The sequence below is a fragment of the Mauremys reevesii genome, linkage group 25 (genome assembly GCF_016161935.1).
Source record: "Mauremys reevesii isolate NIE-2019 linkage group 25, ASM1616193v1, whole genome shotgun sequence".
Classification (NCBI taxonomy): Eukaryota; Metazoa; Chordata; order Testudines; family Geoemydidae; genus Mauremys; species Mauremys reevesii.
This window is the reverse complement of record NC_052647.1, coordinates 7295980-7314322: the sequence shown is the minus strand read 5'-3', so window position 1 is coordinate 7314322 and position 18343 is coordinate 7295980. Positions and strand designations below refer to the sequence as shown.

At 51.0% G+C, this 18343-nt stretch overlaps 1 protein-coding gene across 1 annotated transcript in view; it reads right to left on the bottom strand.

The window, feature by feature from the left end:
• Positions 1-2894: 2894 nt before the first annotated feature.
• The window catches only part of LOC120391221 (adhesion G protein-coupled receptor E2-like), a 40258-nt gene continuing 24809 nt past the window's right edge, over positions 2895-18343 (bottom strand). Inside the window, exons 14-20 of the mRNA XM_039514693.1 lie at positions 6866-7060; positions 6091-6353; positions 5279-5345; positions 4409-4500; positions 3972-4140; positions 3748-3855; positions 2895-3225 (exon numbers count right to left, since the gene is read on the bottom strand). Of these exons, the coding sequence (XP_039370627.1) occupies positions 3169-3225; positions 3748-3855; positions 3972-4140; positions 4409-4500; positions 5279-5345; positions 6091-6353; positions 6866-7060 (951 nt within the window). The 3' untranslated portion in view covers positions 2895-3168. The remainder of the gene's footprint in view (positions 3226-3747; positions 3856-3971; positions 4141-4408; positions 4501-5278; positions 5346-6090; positions 6354-6865; positions 7061-18343) is intronic.

The window sequence follows — 18343 nt, the reverse complement described above, 5'->3', positions numbered from 1 at the left end:
GAGCCTTAGGGTACGTCTACGCTTAACGCGCTGCATCGGCACAGCTGCGCCGAGGGAACTGTGCCTCTGTGGCACTTTAATGGAGATGCTCTAAGCTGACGGGAGAGAGCTTCTCCCATCGGTGTAGTTAATCCACCTCCCCGAGAGGCGGTAGCTGAGTCGATGGGAGAAGCTCTCCTGCCCACACAGCGCTGTCTACACAGGGGGTCAGGTTGGTATAACTACGTCGCATGAGGGCAGGTTTGTGTGGCTTTTTCAGCCCCTGAGCGATGTAGTTACACCAATATAAGTCTGTAGTTCAGACCAGACCTCAGTTGTTAACATGTTGATGGTCAGGGTCACCGAGACCGGGTTCGGGCCCAGGTGAAAAAAAATTTTTGGGTTGCCCAGCAAGGGCGGACCGGCTAAACAGGGCCAAAGCCGGAGAAGCCAGGCCCCGGGCCCCCTTCCGGACCACCAGACCCCTGTAATTTGTACCAGCTTCTCCACCCTCTTGTCGGCCCTGGTGGTGGCAGCAGCGGCTGAGGCATTTCTCGACACCATCTCCACACCTCCCACCCCACTGGCGGGAGCAGGGCCAGCTCCAGGCACTGGCCAAGCAAGCTCGTGCTTGGGGCAGCAGATTCTAAGGGGCAGCATTCTGCCCAAACCGAGGGCAACATGGCCACCCTGTTTTTTTTCTTTTTTTTGTTCACCTCTCCAGCCAACCCCCAGGGTTGTTTTTTTTTTTGCTTCACCAATCCAGCCGCCCCGCAGGCTTTTTGGGTTTTTTTTTTTTGGCTTGGGGCGGCAAAAAAGCCAGAGCCGGCCCTGGGCGGGAGTTGAACTCACGTGAATGCTCTGAACTCTGGGTTTTCGCAGACAAAGGGCAGCAACTATGAGTGGGGTGCAGGGAAGGGAAATGGCAAAGGCAGGTTAAAGGAGAATGTGTTGGACTTTCACTCTGCAAGGGGAGAAACTGAGGCAAAAGACACTGCCCAATATATTCTGGGGTAGGAGTTTGCTCATGGCTAAGGCTATGATTATGTCCCGGAGGTCACGGACATGAGGCCTTTCCCCTCCAATTAGCTCTGCCCCGCAATAATTCGCACCTCGGAACTGACCAGGGGGCGGGGAGCTCCATAGCCTGATGGGGGAGGAAGGTTACAGGCAGGGCCGGCTTTAGGGCAATTTGGCCGATCACCCAGAATTGGGCCCCGCACCACTAAGAGGGCCCCGCAATGTCCCATAGGAGCTGCCACCAAAATCCCACTGTCGTTGGCGGCAGCTCAATCACTGTCACGGAGGAAGATCCCTCCGCCGGAATGCCACCAGTTGTGCTGCTGCCGAAGACAACGGCAGGACTTCGGCGGCAGCTCCTTCAAAACGGTCCCCACGGTGCCTAAAACCAGCCCTGGCTACGAGGCACCGCGCTGGGCCCTACCTGGCGAGGCCCTGCTGCCCGGGCCTGGCTCCTCCCAAGGGGCTTGGACACGTTGCTTATCTTCTTGATGCTGTGAAAGGGGGCAGCATGTGGCATGGCGGTGTGGATGGGGAAGGCCGTCTCCACCACCAAGTGTCCTTGGCTCCCCTCTGGCTGGTGGCTGGTGGCGGGAGACCCTCTGCAGTTGCCCAGCCATGACGGGAAGAGGAGGGACCCCCCCGGAGCTCTCAGCTACTGTGGAGGGTGAGGGGACCCTGCAGCAGCCCACCCCCCACTGGGTGCGGGGGGGAACCTGCCTCCCCATTTTGTCCGGATATTTTTAGTGAAAATCAGGACAGGTCAGAGGCTTCCGTGAATTGTTGTTTATTGCCCACGACCTGGCCATGATTTTTATTAAAAATATCTTTGCCTTACTCATGGTCACAAGCTTTCAAATCGTGGTTCTGGGTTTCCCAGATTACTGCCAGGTTCCTTTTCCCTTTTTATTAAAAGTTTTCTTTGTTATACACAGACTCAAGAGGGGATGTGTTGCCTCTTAGAGGTGCCTAGGGTGTTCTGAAGTTTTCCCAGATTACTGGGTGGGGGTGTGATGAATTAGTCATAGAGATCCCCTTGGGACTGTCACCTGATGTGCTGAAATTACCTCTGAGACTGCTTCCCTGCCAGCTTGGGACTTCAGAACCCTGCCTTGTTGATCCAGACACGCTGCCTGCTGCAACACAGACCCAGGGTCTGGGCCATGTCCCCATAGCTGCAGACTTTAACTAAATACAGTTCTGCAGGTTACCTGTCTCCAGCACTCAGACACTAAGCTCCCAAAGGGATCCAAACCCCAAATACATCCGTTTTATTCTGTATAAAGCTTATGCAGGTTAAATTAATAAATTGTTCACCCTCTGTATCACTGATAGAGAGATATGCTCAGCTGGTTACACCCACAGGTATTAATCACTTACATTGGGTTTATTTATAAAATCATTTTTGTTTAATTATAAAGAGTAGGATTTAAGTGGTTTCAAGTAATAAGAGCCAGAACAAAGTAAGTCAGAAAAAAAATAAAACAAAACACAAAAGTCTAAGGCAAATACATTAAGAAACTGATTACAGGTAATAGATCACCCTCAGAGATGTTCCAATAAGCTTCTTTCACAGACTAGACTCCTTCTTAGTCTGGGTCCAAACCTTTCCCCTGGTACAGTCTTTGTTAGATCCAGGAGACATCTCAGGTGGTAAGCAGGGGTTTTCTCATAACCGGCAGCCCTTTGTCCTGCTCCACCTTCTTTTATCACTTTGGCACAAGGTGGGAATCTTTTGTCTCTCTGGGTCGCTACCCTTCCTTTTAAATGGAAAAGTACCAGATTAAGATGGATTTCATTATCAGATGACATGGTCACATGTCACTGTAAAATGCCCAGTCTCCATTCCCCATGGGCTGGCCCACACGTAACTAAGGCCATTTACAACGGATTGTTTCTGGAGCACCCTTAATGGCCTCCACTTAATATGTTTACATCGGTGATACAAGTTTATATCTTATTCTTCTAATTCTAGATATAGAAATAACACATGCAAACATATAGGATGAACACACTTAGCAGATTACAAGCTTTTGAAAGACACCATAGAAGGGGTATTTAACGTAAAGTATATTCTAATTATGTCATATTTATAAGCGTATTTCCATAAACCATATGGAGTGCAACATCACAGGGGGCTCCAGCTGGTTCTGTTTCATATTGGAACCCCTAGGTATTGAACCTGGCCCTGGTTGCTGCTACCTCCACCTGGCAGACGGGTGACACCTGGCAAGAAAAGCAGAAAAATGACAATAGGTTCCAAGGCCACTGACAGTGCAATATGCAAATTGGCAGGTTGTCTCTGGAAGGTGACACACAAAGCCCCTGGACACTGACCCATAGGGATAATGGTGCCAAGGGAAATTCTTCACGGTGCTGGCTGCTCATTGGGGATGATCCGTCTGCACTGAAAAGGTTTCAGTCCCAGGGGACAATCTGATCTATTCAGATCATTACACTGCAAGAGCCAATGCCTGCCTAGTCCACAGTGAGTGACCCCTGGAGCTCCCAGGAGAGCCAAGGGAAGGGAACGTGGAGATGCCAGGACAGGACATTCTGTTCTGGTGCCTAAGACATCTAAGATACCCCTTGATAGTGACCGACTGACACTTGCAGTGACGTTCCCAGCTGGCTTATATCCAATCCTGAGTCATTCGGGGGACAAAGCACCTTTACAGCAGTGATGAGACCCAGCTAGAGATGACTGTGTCACAGGCTGGTATTGGAACAGAGCAGAGGACCTCTTACCGTCTTGGTGCTGGTGGTGGGGACAGCAGACATGGACAGATCGTATGTCTGAGATTTCATGCTGAACATTCGGAATCCCTTGATCCATCTCCTGTACTCCTCTCTCACCTGGAGAGGGAGGGACACGGTCACTGCACTATGTAACTAACACAGAGACGATCAGACATGGCCACCGCGAGGCCGGTGAAGGTGCTGGGTGGGCGCTGACGGGCCGTGGGCATTACCTGGCGATTGAGGAGACAGTGCACCAGGAAGATGAAGGCTCCCTGCAGGCTGTTGACGATGGTGAATAAATACGCCATGACCGTGGCTTCTGGGCCAACTTGGAGGAGACCAAGGCTCCATGTGCAGCCCAGAATGAAGAGCTGGGCGATGGCTTTAAAGGTCAGTAACCTGGATAAAGGCAGATGGAGAGATCCCGTTACAATAACCCTATGGAGAGCAATTGGGTCAGGAGGATCCGGGCAGAGTGGGGTGGAGCTACCGGCCCCTGCTTTCCTGTGTGGAACAGGGTTACCGTCAATGCAAACACACTGGGAATTTGTTCCTATGGATCCTAGATATGCTATTCCCCTCCTGAAATCCCTCTCACCCTCCCGGTGCCAAGGATCTTCCAAACCAAGACATCTGACCCTCCAGGATTGTTTTGTTGCCCTCTCACCTGTGGTCTCTGAGGGTGGACACATCTGCATTGAGGGAGGAGAGTCTGTTTCTCAGGATCCACAGGGTCAGGGCAAAGAACGTTATATTTATCTGTGGGAAGAGTGGGAAATACTTCCTGTAAAACATCCCATCCGGTGCCAGTGACTCCAGCTGAGGCAGAGAACAACTCCAGGGGACCGAGCCGAACACTGCAGAACTGGGGACTCCTCATTTCCGGTGGAAATCATCCCCTCTATTGTAATATCCCCTGGCAGCTCTCGGTCCCTCCCCATGCATGGAGCTGACAGCACAGCCAGGGCTGATATAGATCAATGGGATCACAGAGGCCAAATGCTGCTCAAAGTTAAATATGGAGTCTCTCCAGTGGAGTCACTAGTCATTTTGGGTTTACACTGGTGTAACTGAGAGCAGGATCTGGCTCAGAGATTCCAGATCCTGCCTCTAGAATATTTCCTGCCACTTCCAGGCTGTAACAAATCCCCCTGCCCCCCCTCCCCAACTTCCCCAGGGGATAGGGAGGAATATGTAGGGACATTTGTTTTCCCTCCTACAAAAACCACTGCAGAGTGGAGCCCTCTCCCTTCCTCATTCCTAGGGTCATTAACTCGACTAGACCAAACTCTTCTGTCTTCACTTGGCAAAACTCCTGCTGACGTCCCTGGGAGCTGGGCCCGAGTAATGGCTGTAGGCCTGGGGATACAGCACAGGGACTCATCCCAGGACTGACCACAGCAGATGAGCCAGGTGGGACCTAACTGGGTCTTTCCTTGTGTTTTATGGGCCACGTTCCCCTCCCTGCTTCACTGAAATCAATGGGGTCGCAGAGGTGCGAGGAGAATGGGGCCCTGTGGTTCTGTGAGGTACCCACCAGGATTATGGCACAGACTGGACCCAGGAAGCTCCAGCGAAAGCCTCTGTCCAGGCTGAGCCAGCAGCTACAGGCAGGGAGGAAGAAGAAGGTGACTTTAATGGGATTACTGCCCTTTTTCAGTCCTGAGGGCAGAGAGGGGGTGTCACAGGGCAGCTGGCTCTCAAAAGCAAGATGGATCTCAGCCTCTCTGTGACATGGCCGACTCTCTTGCGGGCACCAGGCAAACAGCCCTTCCCATGTACCTCAGCATCTCCTGCTTTAAGACACCACTTCCTCTTCCACCTCCTCACATGACCCTTTCTGGTGGATGGGCGCAGTATTGATGGAGAGCCAGACATGCAGCGGAGGGACATTGGCCTAGCTGCACTGAAGGAAGTGGAGCTGCCCTGATTTACACCAGCTGAGGATGTCGCCTGGGGTGTCTAGAACACGCCACGCCCTGTTTTAGTGGCGTCGCTCACTTTAGAGAGGGGATCCGCAGGGATTTGCACACAGGAAGAAGGTGTATTTGTTTCCTACCCACCAGCCTCACAAACCCAGCCTGGGAGCTGGGAGTCAAGCTGGGATCTTTCTGGCTTGTTCTTCCGCATCATCAGTGGGGTGAGGAGTGTAGATGTCTGATGGGGGCAACTCAACTGCAGCGCTCGGGGCGGCTTAGTGTCCCTGGGGATGGGAAGGGTCCCAGGGGGACATTCAGCTCCCAGGCAGGGCGAGCCGAGAAATCTAGGTTCAAGTCAGACCTGGGGTGAGCCGCACAACCGCATGGAAGCCACATCCCAGCTCCCATTCGGGATGGGCGCTGCACGTACTGTTCGGAAGTTCCGTAGCCACCAGGATTCACCGCTGCAGAAATAGCCACCACCAGGGCTGGGAATCCGTAGCCGAACGGGAACATGAATCTCTTCTTGAACCGGCTGGCGCTGGTGTAATTCACAACCTTCAGGTTCCTGACGGTGAGGAAGAGGTGCAGCCCCTCCAGGAACATCCAGCTGAAGCAGGCCAGGAAGAGATAGTGCAGGAGGCCAGCAATGACAGCACACGCCACCTGGGGGAGACAGAGAGCCCAGGGACACTGCATTGGGGAAGGGAAATGCTGAGCATGGGGGAGACCTGCTGTGGGGGGGTCACACCGGGATTCCTGCTAGCACAGCTCTCCGGGTACAGCGCTCCGTGACCCAGAGACGGCAGGTTCCTCGGTCCATTGAGGGTCCTGCGGGTGCACATTGCTGATCCAGGAAGGGAGCAAAGATTAGTGATTAGAGCAGGGGAGCAGGGCTCAGGGGATCCAGGTTCTGTTCCCACCCCTGCCACAGAGTCACTGGGTGACCTTGGGCAAGTCACTTAGGAGAGGAATTGAGGCACAGGGACACTGTGACATAGGGATAGAACTGGCTGAACTCCAGGGATTGGGGACACTCAGAGCACTGTGCCCAGTGTGAAGGGGCCTAATGGGGTGGAACCATCCCTGCGGGAATCCCCCATGTCCTGCACAGCCCAGAATCCAGGGAGCACAAGGGGTTCAAAGCCACACACCCCAGCCCTGCTGCGAGTGGAGGAACAGAGCAGGGGAGAATCAGGCCGTACCTGACTGCCGGGGCGGGTCACCTGGGTGAGGAAGAGCAGGTCGGCCAGGAAGAGGCAGAGGCAGAGCTGCAGGTGGAGGGAGGTGCTGACGTTGCGGATGGAGCGGCACAGGAGGAAGGTGAGGATGGCCAGGAAGAGGCACAGCAGAGAGAGGGTCAGTCCCACGTAGGTGATGATGGTCAGTGGGTAGCTCTCCTGTAACACAGCAAAGGGAGAATCACCAGTGACCCCGGCGCAGCCCCCTCGGCTCCAACTCAGCCTTTTCCCCAGCAAAGCCTCCAGTCGCTCCAGGGAGAGCTTTGCCCACAGCTGAGGGCAGAGCTCAGGGTCCAGCCCTGTGACCCAAGTCTCACGGTGAGATACCGTCACTGCGGTGGGAGCCATTAGGACGGCGAAGCTGGAGAGATGGTCACAGCTGCAGGTGGTGTGAGTGGTGTTCGTGTGCACGGCGGTGCAGCCGTCCGGAGACCAGCTGCCGCTCTCGGCCACCACTTTCCAGTAGACGCAGAGAGCCTCTTCCTCCTCTTTTTTGGCCTGGAAACACAAAAGAATCATCCTCATCCTCACAGGACCACAGAACGTCTTTTCTGTTATCACATGTCTATAGCAAACCCGAGGCCACCTACAGCTCCACGGCTCTCCCCAGGCAGCCCCCAGTGCCCACTGGAGCCATCCCGGTGACAGAGGAGAGAGAACACAGATCTTGCTGCTGCAAAAGCCCAGGCCCTGCTATTGGAGCAAAAGGGTAATAAATCCATGCTAGCCATTAGCACTATAAGGAATGTGGCACATGGCTGAGCAGTTCCAACAGCATCCAGCAGAGGGCAGTGCTGTGTGCACACATACACATGGGCACCCTTACCACTTCATTACCGTATCTAAGTGTTTCCTGCTGATTCCCTGAACCCCACTATCTACAGAAAGCGGCTTTCCCGGTATTCCGGCTCATTGGTGAGCTAGGCGGAGCAGTTACCCTGGAGTAGAGGTGGACAAACTTTTTGGTCCGAGGGCCATATCATGGAATAGAAATTATATGATGGGCCATGAATGCTCACAAAATTGGGGTTAGGGTGTGGGAGGGGGTGAGGGCTTTGTTTGGGGGTGCAGGCTCTGGGGTGGGGCTGTGGATGAGAGGTTTGGGAGAGTGCTCCGGGCTGGGATCAAGGGGTTTGGAGAGCGGGAGGGGGATCAGGGCTGTGGCAAGGGTTGGGGCGCCGGGAGAGCCTGAGGGGTGCAGGGGCTGAGCGGTGCTTAACTCAAGCAGCTCCCAGAAGAAGTGGCATGTCCCTACTCCAGCTCCTATGCAGAGGCGTGGCCAGGCGGCTCTGCATGCTGACCCATCCGCAGGCACCACCCCTGCAGCTCCCATTGGAGCACCGGAGGGGGCCATTGGAGCGTGTAGGAGCCGGAGTGGGGCCATGCAGTGGCTTCCGGGAGTCGTGTGGTGAGGCTCTTGACCCAGCAATGCCCTGGCCAGAGCAGAGCTGAGCCACGTGGTCTGTCTCCCCCGACTTAACACTCTGACCAGAGTGGGGCCGAGCTGTGTGGTGCGGCCCCCAACCCCAGTGGGAGCTTGTGTGCTGTCTTCAAATGGCTTCCCGTCTGGATGCAGCCCGCAGGCTGTAGTTTGCCCACCTCTTCCCTACAGCATGTTGCACAGCCCTGTGTCGTGGTGCAACCCCCAGTAACCTCCTCCAGTAAAACAGCCCCAACGTGTCAGGAATAAGAAGGCCTCCTCTTCTCAGGACCATTGGGAGCCAGAAAGGCAGCACGGTCCAAATGCCCAGAAAGAGATGGTACCTTCTATATGCCCCTCTGGAGCCTCAGATAGGGAGCAAAGCGAGGGGATCTCCCTCCACGCACCTGTCTGTGGCTCAGGGTGAAGTTTGCAGGTCTGGAGAGGTTAATGGGTCTCCCGTCTCCGACAGCCCCACTCACCACCCTGGAGTTGAGGTGACTCTTCTCCAGCTTCCCACCAGCTGGTAGATTTCCCTCGCTGAGACGTCTCGCACTGATGATGGAGTCCAGGGTGGCGTAGGAAATAAAAGCAGCAGCCCCCACACCAGCTGGGAGAGGAGATGATCCCTCGTTAGGGAGATGGAGTCGCTATGGCAAAGAATGAGCCTGCCAGGTGCCCAGGGGTCACAGTGAGTCTGTTGCATATCTGGGAATGGAACCCAGGATCCTGGCCACAACTCTGAAGATTTAGCCACTGGACTAACTGGCTGGAAACGTCCAGCTGCAGGATGCAGAGATGAAGATACGGATTTTCTCAGTGGGACCAGGAGAGGGGCTGGCCAGGGATGAGCTTCCCCTGGTGCTGGAGGATTCGGGGCCCTGAATATGGCAGCTGAGGGTACATGTTACCCTGGGCCCCCACATTGCCATATGGGGGTCTAGCTAGACTAGGGCATCTCTGCCCTTTCCATTCTCTGGGCCCACTTCATACCAGAGACCCTCTCATGAGCCGTCTCCCCTCTGTGCCCCCAACTCCTCACTGCTCAGGGCTCAAGCTGTGGGACAGGCAGGAACGAAGGTGTCAGCTCCATGGCCACAGCCTGAGAACCACTGGCTCAGCCAGCAAGGAGCACTCCAGGGCTAGAGACAGAGGCCGGAGCTGGCCTGGGGATCCATGGGGAGGAAGGGGGGAACCCAGACTGGGGTTTGGTGCCCAGGAACCGCTCTGTGCTGTGGTTTGGGCCCTGGGTGTCTCCATCCCCAGGATGGTACCTTGTGTGGCTGTCCCGGTGATTGTATCACAGTGCACGACCATCGTCTCCTTGTGAGCTCTCAGCGTGAAGACCTCGCTGTGCTGGCTACAGTTCCCTGTGACGAGCCGTGTCTGGATAGCTGTGTGGGGTGGGGGTGAGGAATGACAGAGCCCCTCGCTGTGAAACCACTTCCCTGGGAATCTGTCCATTCTGGGCCAGATCCACCCCCCTCCCACTCCACTTGGAGCCGGGGGGCTTCAGGGCTCTTTCGCACTATGGGAGGTGGAAGTTTGGTGCCCCCCCCCCGAGTTCCACTGATCACCCCCCCCCATCTCCCCTCCCCCCATTCTGGCTGTGTCTCCCTGGGGATGCTGAGTCCCCAGCAGGGGGAGTAGTGGGGGGAGGCGCCTGGCTCAGCGTGGCAGCCCCTAGTGGTGAAATGCCAAATATCACATTTAAACCCTTCTCGGGCATTGCTGTTGCTCCTGGGGACACTGGCGGGGCTGGGTTATATTTCCTGGTGCAGGGGCCGTGCTGTTCTGTGTCTGTACTGAACACAGGCTCACATCACAGTGGTATATAGGCTCTAACTTCCAGTGGATTTGGGGCACAGTGTGTAACCCCGTATCTCACGGCAGCCAGCAGGTGGCGCTGAGAGCCACACGTCCCCCCTCACCCAGAGACTCTGTCGACACGTTCTGTGTTGTCTTCTCCGGAGACCGGAGTGCAGTGGCCAGCACGGCCAGTTCCACGCTCTGCAGCAGGACCATCACGGCCGACCCCACCTCCCACTTGTCTCCACCGTCCCAGAGGGAGGTGCTGTTCAGGAGGGCGTTGAAATGGAGAGTCACGTTCTGGGGACAGGAAAGGAAAAGCCCTGGGAGCAAGGAGTCCAGGGGTTCAGGTTCCACATCCCCTGTGTTCCCAGGGAACATTGGGCATCCCAGCCTCTCCCAGTTTCGGGGGCTGCAGTGCTCTCAGTGCTGGAAAGGGGGAGCCCTTTCCAAAGGGGGTCCACTGAGACTGACTCAGGGCCCCACTGGGACCTGAAGCTATCTGGGACTAGAACCCTTTGTCCTTCCTTTTTCGCTCCTGCTCTCCCATCCCTCCATTACAGATGCCAGGGAACAACATTGTCACAAGCCCACGGCTTCCTAGGCTGTCTCCATGCTGCATCCGGCAGCTGCTCACAAATGTCTGGCAGGGCAGGGATAGAGCCCAGATCCTGCTGCCTGAAAAACTCAGGTCACTGATGGATGAGCTGAGGGAGAATCCCCATTAACTGTTAGCACTATAGCACCTCTGATGAACAACCACAGTTCTGAACACTAGCAGGCGCCACACAGAAACACAAACGTGCACTCACACCACTCGAGGGCATGTGCCCGCAGACACAGACAAACACCACTAGAGGGTGCACCACCCCCCCCCCCCCCCGCCTCTCCCCACAGCAGTGGAGGGCACAGATCTTTTCTGAAGAGTATCTACATGTCTCCCTCCCCCGCAACCCAGTGAGACACCTAACCCGGCACAGCAGCAAGCAGGGCTCTGGGACACACACAGGGGCACTAGTCTGCAGGGCACATTCCAGGGGTGGAGCCTCTCACCTCCAGTGATAATGTCACATTCCCGTCTCCAAACGTGGACATCAAAATCTCTAAGGTTGAATTAAAGAAAGAGCAAAAACTGCTGCTTCTGCTGCACTGCTTTGCCTGCAGAGAGACCCAGGGCAGAGGATGAGTTCTGCTGGCGCTGAAGGGTGACCGACATTGGTGTTTGCCTTATGCAGGGGCCTGATCCTGATATCCCTCATTGAGTGAACAAAGCTTCCCTGCTAAACCCAGTGTTGTGAGTTCAATCCTTAAGAGGGCCATTTAGGGATCTAGGGCAAAAATCTGTCTGGGGATTGGTCCTGCTTTGAGCAGGGGGTTGGACTAGATACCTCCTGAGGTCCTTTCCAACCCTGCTATTCTATGATTCTATATCAGACGTGTCCAGGACATGTACGATGGTGCTGTTGCCACAGCGAGAGGTTCATGTGAAGAAAGGGAACAGTTTCTAGTAACAGCTGGAATACATCAAGGCTTGGGACTAAGCCCCTTTTTGTTCACATGGGTGCTGGATGCATTGACAGAAAGCAGCCAGAGAGGAGTCCCCTGGCACCTGCCTTTTACAGATGATGTAGTGCTCGTGAGGGAGAGGAAAGAGGAAGTGAAAGAAGATGCAGAGAGACATGGAGGTGCATATTGGAAAGAAATGGCATGAAAATCAGCAGAAGAAATCAGAGTACATGGTCTGTAGATTCAGTGCTCTCCTGCAGGAAGACAATGGGTGTGTAAGTCTGGGGCCAGCCACTAGCAAAGCTACAGAAGTTTTAGAAGGTTCAATATCAATTTGCAAACTCCTTGAAGATAATACGGTGATAAGTAACAGTCAGTATGGATTTGTCAACAACAAATCCTGTCAAATCAACCTGATGGCTTTCTTTGGCAGGGTAACAAGCTTTGTGGATGGGGTCATAATGGACCACAAGCTAAATAAGAGTCAGTGTAAGGCAGTTGCAAAAAAAGCAAATATTGTTCTGAGATGTATTAGCAGGAGCGTTGTAAGCAAGACACGAGAAGTCTCTACTCCACTCTGATTAGGCCTCAACTGGAGTATTGTGTCTAGTTCTGGCACCACATTTCAGGAAGGATGTGGACAAATTGGACAAGTTGGACAAAGTCCTGAGAAGAGCGACAAAAAAATTGGGTTTGTTTCGTCTGGAGAAGAGAAGACTGAGAAAGGACACGATAAAAGCTTTCAAGTAGATCAAGGGTCGTTATATGGAGGAGGGACAAGAATTGTTCTCCTTAACCTCTGATGATAGGACAAGAAACAATGAGATATAATTGCAGCAAGGTCAGTTTAAATTGGACATTAGGAAAAGCTTCCTTTCAGGATAGTTAAGAACTGGAATAAATTGCTTAGGGAGGTTGTGGACTCTCTAGCATTGGAGATTTTTTCGAGCAGGTTGGACAAGCACCTGTCAAGGATGGTCTAGATAAAACTTAGTCCTGCCTTGAGTGCAGGGAACTGGACTAGATGTCCTCTCAAGGTCCCTTCCATTCGTACAATTCGATGATGAGTTCATTTTCCTGCACTAACAAAAAACTTATAAGCAGACTGGGAAAGGCCTGGAGTAAAGAGAGAGAGTGTTCTGCGATAGGCGAACGCCTGTCAATCAGAAAAGTAAGACCTAGAAGACGGTGATCAGGCCTGCAGTTTTGTATGGCTCTGAAAGCCGGGGACTGAGGAAGAGTCAGGAGCTATTCTTGAAGACAGAGGAAGTGAAAATGTTAAGATGGATGCTTGGAGTTACAAGGATGGACCATGTTTGAAATGAGGGAATTAGGGCAAGTGAAAGTAGGACCAGTTATAGAAAAGCTGAGGTTCAGATGGTGTGGCCGTGTGACAAGGAAGTCAGAAAAACGAACAGGAAACAAGGTGCTAAACGTAGATGCAGAAGATAAGAGGAGTGGGAGACCCCAAACTAGATGATGTCAAGTATTGGGGGTAGCCGTGTTAGTTTGTATCCACAAAAACAACAAGGAGTAAGGTGGCACCTTAAAGACTAACAGATTTATTTGGGCATAAGCTTTCGTGGGTAAAATACCTCACTTCTTCAGATGCATGGAGTGAAAATTACAGATGCAGGCATTATATAGAACAGTAAGGTGATTTGCCTGCCTTGTGCAAAGGTTGCAGATCTCTTGAGGCATCTAGATTAACTTATGTGTAGTACTGGGGAGGAGCCGATGGTCGTGGTACATGTAGGTACCAATGACATAGGGAAGGGTAGGAGAGACGTCCTGAAGGCCAAATTTAGGCTGCTAAAAAAGAGACTGAAATCCAGGACCTCTATCTTGGTTTTCTCAGAAATGCTTCCAGTGCCATGCACAGGGCCAGGTAGGCAGGCAGAGGTTCAGCATCTCAATGTGTGGTTGAGACGATGGTGTAGGGAGGAGGGGGTTAGATTTATTAGGAACTGGGAAAACTTTTGGGATGGGGGGAACCTATACAGGAAGGATGGACTCCACCTAAACCAAAGTGGATCCAGACTGCTGGCACTAAACATTAAAAAGGTTATAGAGCAGTTTTTAAACTAGGAGATGGGGGAAAGCTGATTGCTGCAGAGGAGCATGTGGATCGGAGATAGGCTTCTCTTAGAGGAGAGTCTGTTGATAGAGATTCTCTAGGTTCTAGTCAGGAGCAGAGGAGGGAAGTGGATAAAGTGTGGGCCAGATCAGACGAGAAACATTCACATAAAAAAGAACCTGACACATCAGAAAACAGGTTTTTAAAGTTCTTGTACACAAATGCTAGAAGTCTAAATAATAAGATGGGTGAACTAGAGTGTCTCGTATAAAGGAGGATATTGATATAATAGTCATCACAGCAACCTGGTGGACTGAGGACAATCAATTGGACACAATCATTCCAGGGTACAAAATATATCAGAAGGACAGAAAAGGTCGTGCTGGGGAGGGAGGGGGGGATTTGTGAAAGAAAATGTAGAATCAAATGAAGTAAAAATCTTAAGTGAATCCACATATTCCACAGAATTTCTATGGATAGTAATTCCATGGTCTAATAAGTATATAACAGTAGGGATCTATTATTGACCACCTGACCAGGGCAGCAATAGCGATGATGAAATGCTAAGAGAGATTAGAGAGGCTATCAAAATAAAGAATGCAATAATAGTGTGGGGTCTCAATTATCCCCATATTGACTGAGTACGTGTCACCTGGGGACAAAATGCAGAGACAAAATTTCTCGATACTTTAAATGACTGCTTCTTGAAGCAGCTGGTACGGCAACCCACAAGGGGAGAGGCAACTCTCGATTTAGGCCTGAGTGGAAGGCAGGATCTGCTCCAAGAAGTAACTATAACAGGACCGCTTGGAAAGAGTGACCATAATATAATAAATTTTAACATTCCTGTGGTGGGAAGAACACCTCAGCAGCCCAACACTGTGGCATTTAATTTTAGAAAGGGGAACTATGAAAAAATGAGGAGGTTAGTTGAGGGACCTTGTCAAAGGCTTTCTGGAAATCTAAGTATTGAATTCTTTGCTTCAGTCTTCACTGCTGAGGATGTTAGGGAGATTCCCTAACCTGAGCCATCTTTTGCAGGTGACAAATCTGAGGAATTGTCACAGACTGAAGTGTCACTAGAGGAGATGTTGGAATTAATTGATAAACTTAACAGTAACAAGTCACAGGGACCAGATGGCATTCACCCGTTCTGAAAGAACTCAAATGTGAAATTGCGGAACTATTAACTATGGTTTGTAACCTGTCCTTTAAATCGGCTTCTGTACCCAATGACTGGAAGATAGCTAATGTTACACCAATATTTTAAAAGAGCTCTAGAGGTGATCCCGGCAGTTACAGACTAGTAAGTCTAACGTCAGTATGGGACAAATTAGTTGAAACAATAGTAAAGAATAAAATTATCAGACACATAGAAGAACATAAATGGTTGGGCAAAAATCAACATGGTTTCTGTAAAGGGAAATCGTGTCTTACTAACCTATTAGAAGCAACAAAGAATCCTTGCATCTGAAGAAGTGGGTATTCACCCACGAAAGCTCATGCTGCAAAACGTCTGTTAGTCTATAAGGTGCCACAGGATTCTTTGTTGCTTTTACAGATCCAGACTAACACGGCTACCCCTCTGATACTTAACCTATTAGAGTTCTTTGAAGGGGTCAACAAACATGTGGACAAGGGGGATCCGGTGGACATAGTGTACTTAGATTTCCAGAAAGCCTTTGACAAAGTCCCTCACCAAAGGTTCTTACGTAAATTAAGTTGTCATGGGATAAGAGGAAGATCCTCTCATGGATTGAGAACTGGTTAAAAGACAAGGAACAAAGGGTAGGAATAAATGGTAAATTTTCAGAATGGAGAGGGGTAACTGCTGGTGTTCCCCAAGGGTCAGTCCTAGGACCAATCCTATTCAACTGGAGAAATGGGTATGGAGAAATGATCTGGAGAAAGAGGTAAACAGTGAGGTAGAAAATTTGCAGATGATACGAATAGAGGGGAATGATCATGTCCCTCGATCTGCTGGCAATGCCCCTACTTACACAGCCCATAATGCCATTAGCCTTCTTGGCAACAAGGGCACACTGCTGACTCATATCCAGCTTCTCGTCCACTGTAACCCTTAGGTCCTTTTCTGCAGAACTGCTTCCTAGCCATTCGGTCTCTAGTCTATAGCAGTGGATGGGATTCTTCTGTCCTAAGTGCAGGGCTCTGTACTTGTCCTTGTTGAACCTCATCAGGTTTCTTTTGGCCCAGTTCTCTAATTTGTCTAGGTCCCTCTGTATCCTATCCCTACCCTCCAGCGTATCTATCACTCCTCCAAGTTTAGTGTCATCTGCAAACTTGCTGAGAGTGCTGTTCACGCCATCCTCCAGAACATTAATGAAGCTATTGAACAAAACCGGCCCCAGGACTGACCTTTGGGGCACTCCACTTGAAACCAGTTGCCAACTAGACATGGAGCCATTGATCACTACCCGTTGAGCCCGACGATCTAGCCAGCTTTCTATCCAGCTTATAGTCCAATCGTCCAGCCCATGCTTCTTTAACTTGCAATACAATATGATGGGGGCTAATTTAGCTACAACTAATCAGGAAAAAAGATCTTGGAGTCACCGTGGATAGTTCTCTGAAGACGTCCATGCAGTGTGCAGCAGCAGTCAAAAAAGCAAACAGGATGTTAAGACTCATTAAAAAAGGGATAGAGAATAAACTGGAGAATATCTTATTGCCCTTATATAAATCCATGGTACGCCAACATCTTGAATACTGTGTACAGATGTACTGGCATTAGAAAAGGTTCAGAGAAGGGCAACTAAAATGATTAGGGGTTTGGAATGGCTCCCATATGAGGAGAGATTAAAGAGTTTAAGACTTTTCAGCTTGGAAAAGAGGAGACTAAGGAGCAATATGATAGAGGTCTATAAAATCATGAGTGATTTGGAGAAAGTGAATAAGGAAAAGTTATTTACTTGTTCCCATAATACAAGAACTAGGGGCCACCAAATGAAATTAATGGGCAGCAGGTTTACAACAAATAAAAGGAAGTTCTTCTTCACACAGCACACAGTCAACCTGTGGAACTCCTTGCCTGAGGAGGTTGTGAAGGCTAGGATTATAACGGGGTTTAAAAGAGAACTAGATAAATGCATGGAGGTTAAGTCCATTAATGGCTATTAGCCAGGATGGGCAAGGAATGGTGTCCCTAGCCTCTGTTTGTCAGAGGGTGGAGATGGATGGCAGGAGGGAGATCACTTGATCATTACCTTAGGTTCACTCCCTCTGAGGCACCTGGCACTGGCCACTGTCGGCAGATAGGATACTGGGCTGGATGGACCTTTGGTCTGACCCAGTATGGCAGTTCTTATGGAGTAAACCCAGATCCGGAGCTAGGGGTAAATCCAGGCCAATGCTCTGAGAGTCAAGGGAGAGCTGCACTGGGGGATGCAATCAGAGGGGTGTGTGGGGTGCGTGTGCTCTCTTGTATGCAGGCATGTTTGCATGTATGTTCCTAAGTGTGTGCATGGCCATGCATGGGGATGTGTGTTCCAGTGGGTGCATCTGTGTTTGCCTGTTGGCGTGTGCGTGTGTGTTCCCACGTGCATGGATGTTTACATGTGTGTGCAGGGTCTCCTGTGTTCTGCGCAAGCACATCTGAATATGTGTGTGCAGTTGTGTGCATTGCTCTCTTGTGGCCCAGGCCCCGGATGGATAAAGGATCGACAGCTGGTGCAAACCAGCAGAGTTGCTCTTTAGCGCAGGTGCTGGGGGCGGTTGGGCCATGCTGCTACTCAAGGCTGGGGGCTCTAGCCCCAGCTGTGTGATCTGACCCCGTTCCTGTCCCACTCGGGGCGATCACAGACTCCTCTCTGAGACTCACAGGTTCAGTCGGGCTGGCCCCACGGCCCAGGCTGGGGGTGGTGAGGTGGGATGGATGGAGGGCTCCTGGCGGGAGGAGGAGGAGGAGGAGAAACACATTGTTAAAGATGGAGTGAGGGGGGGTTAGCTGGTTTCTATCCCTCCTGGGCGCACAGGGGATGGGAATGGGCTGTCCACTGTCTGATGCAGCCGGGGCTGAAATGGACAAGGAAACAATCAACTTAAACCAAATTTTAAAAAGCCACATCAGGAAGGTTTTTAATGAATCCCTGCTCCTTCTGGAAAAAACAGATCGAGTTAAAGACCATGAGTGTAGCTTTTGCTTAATTTAATTTCTTTTAATAGGTAGGGGGAAAATAATTTTTAAAAATAAGACTCCAAACCCTGGATTTATCGGAAAAAAAGAAATAAAGGAACGAAAAAAGAATAAAAAGAAATAACATAAAATTCCATATTAAAGTAGTTAGTAAAAACAAACAAAAACCAAACAAACGTACCCAACAGATTACTACTACTAGTGATAAAAAGCTGGTTTATATATGTGTGTGTGTGTAGACAGAAATAGATATATAAACAAATCGGGGTTGTGTTTTTCAGTTGTGCATCATCTCATTAGCAGAGCGCTCCAGGGGTTAACAGAGAGGACAAGCCGGGAGGAATGAGACAAAGTCAAAGGAAATGAAAGTGGGCACTTTAAACCGGGCTTTTACTAAAAGAACCCAGGAGGTTTAGGAGCTCCTGCTTGGGGTGTGGGAAAGAATTCTGAATTGGCACCCTGGTAAAGAAGGTGCTG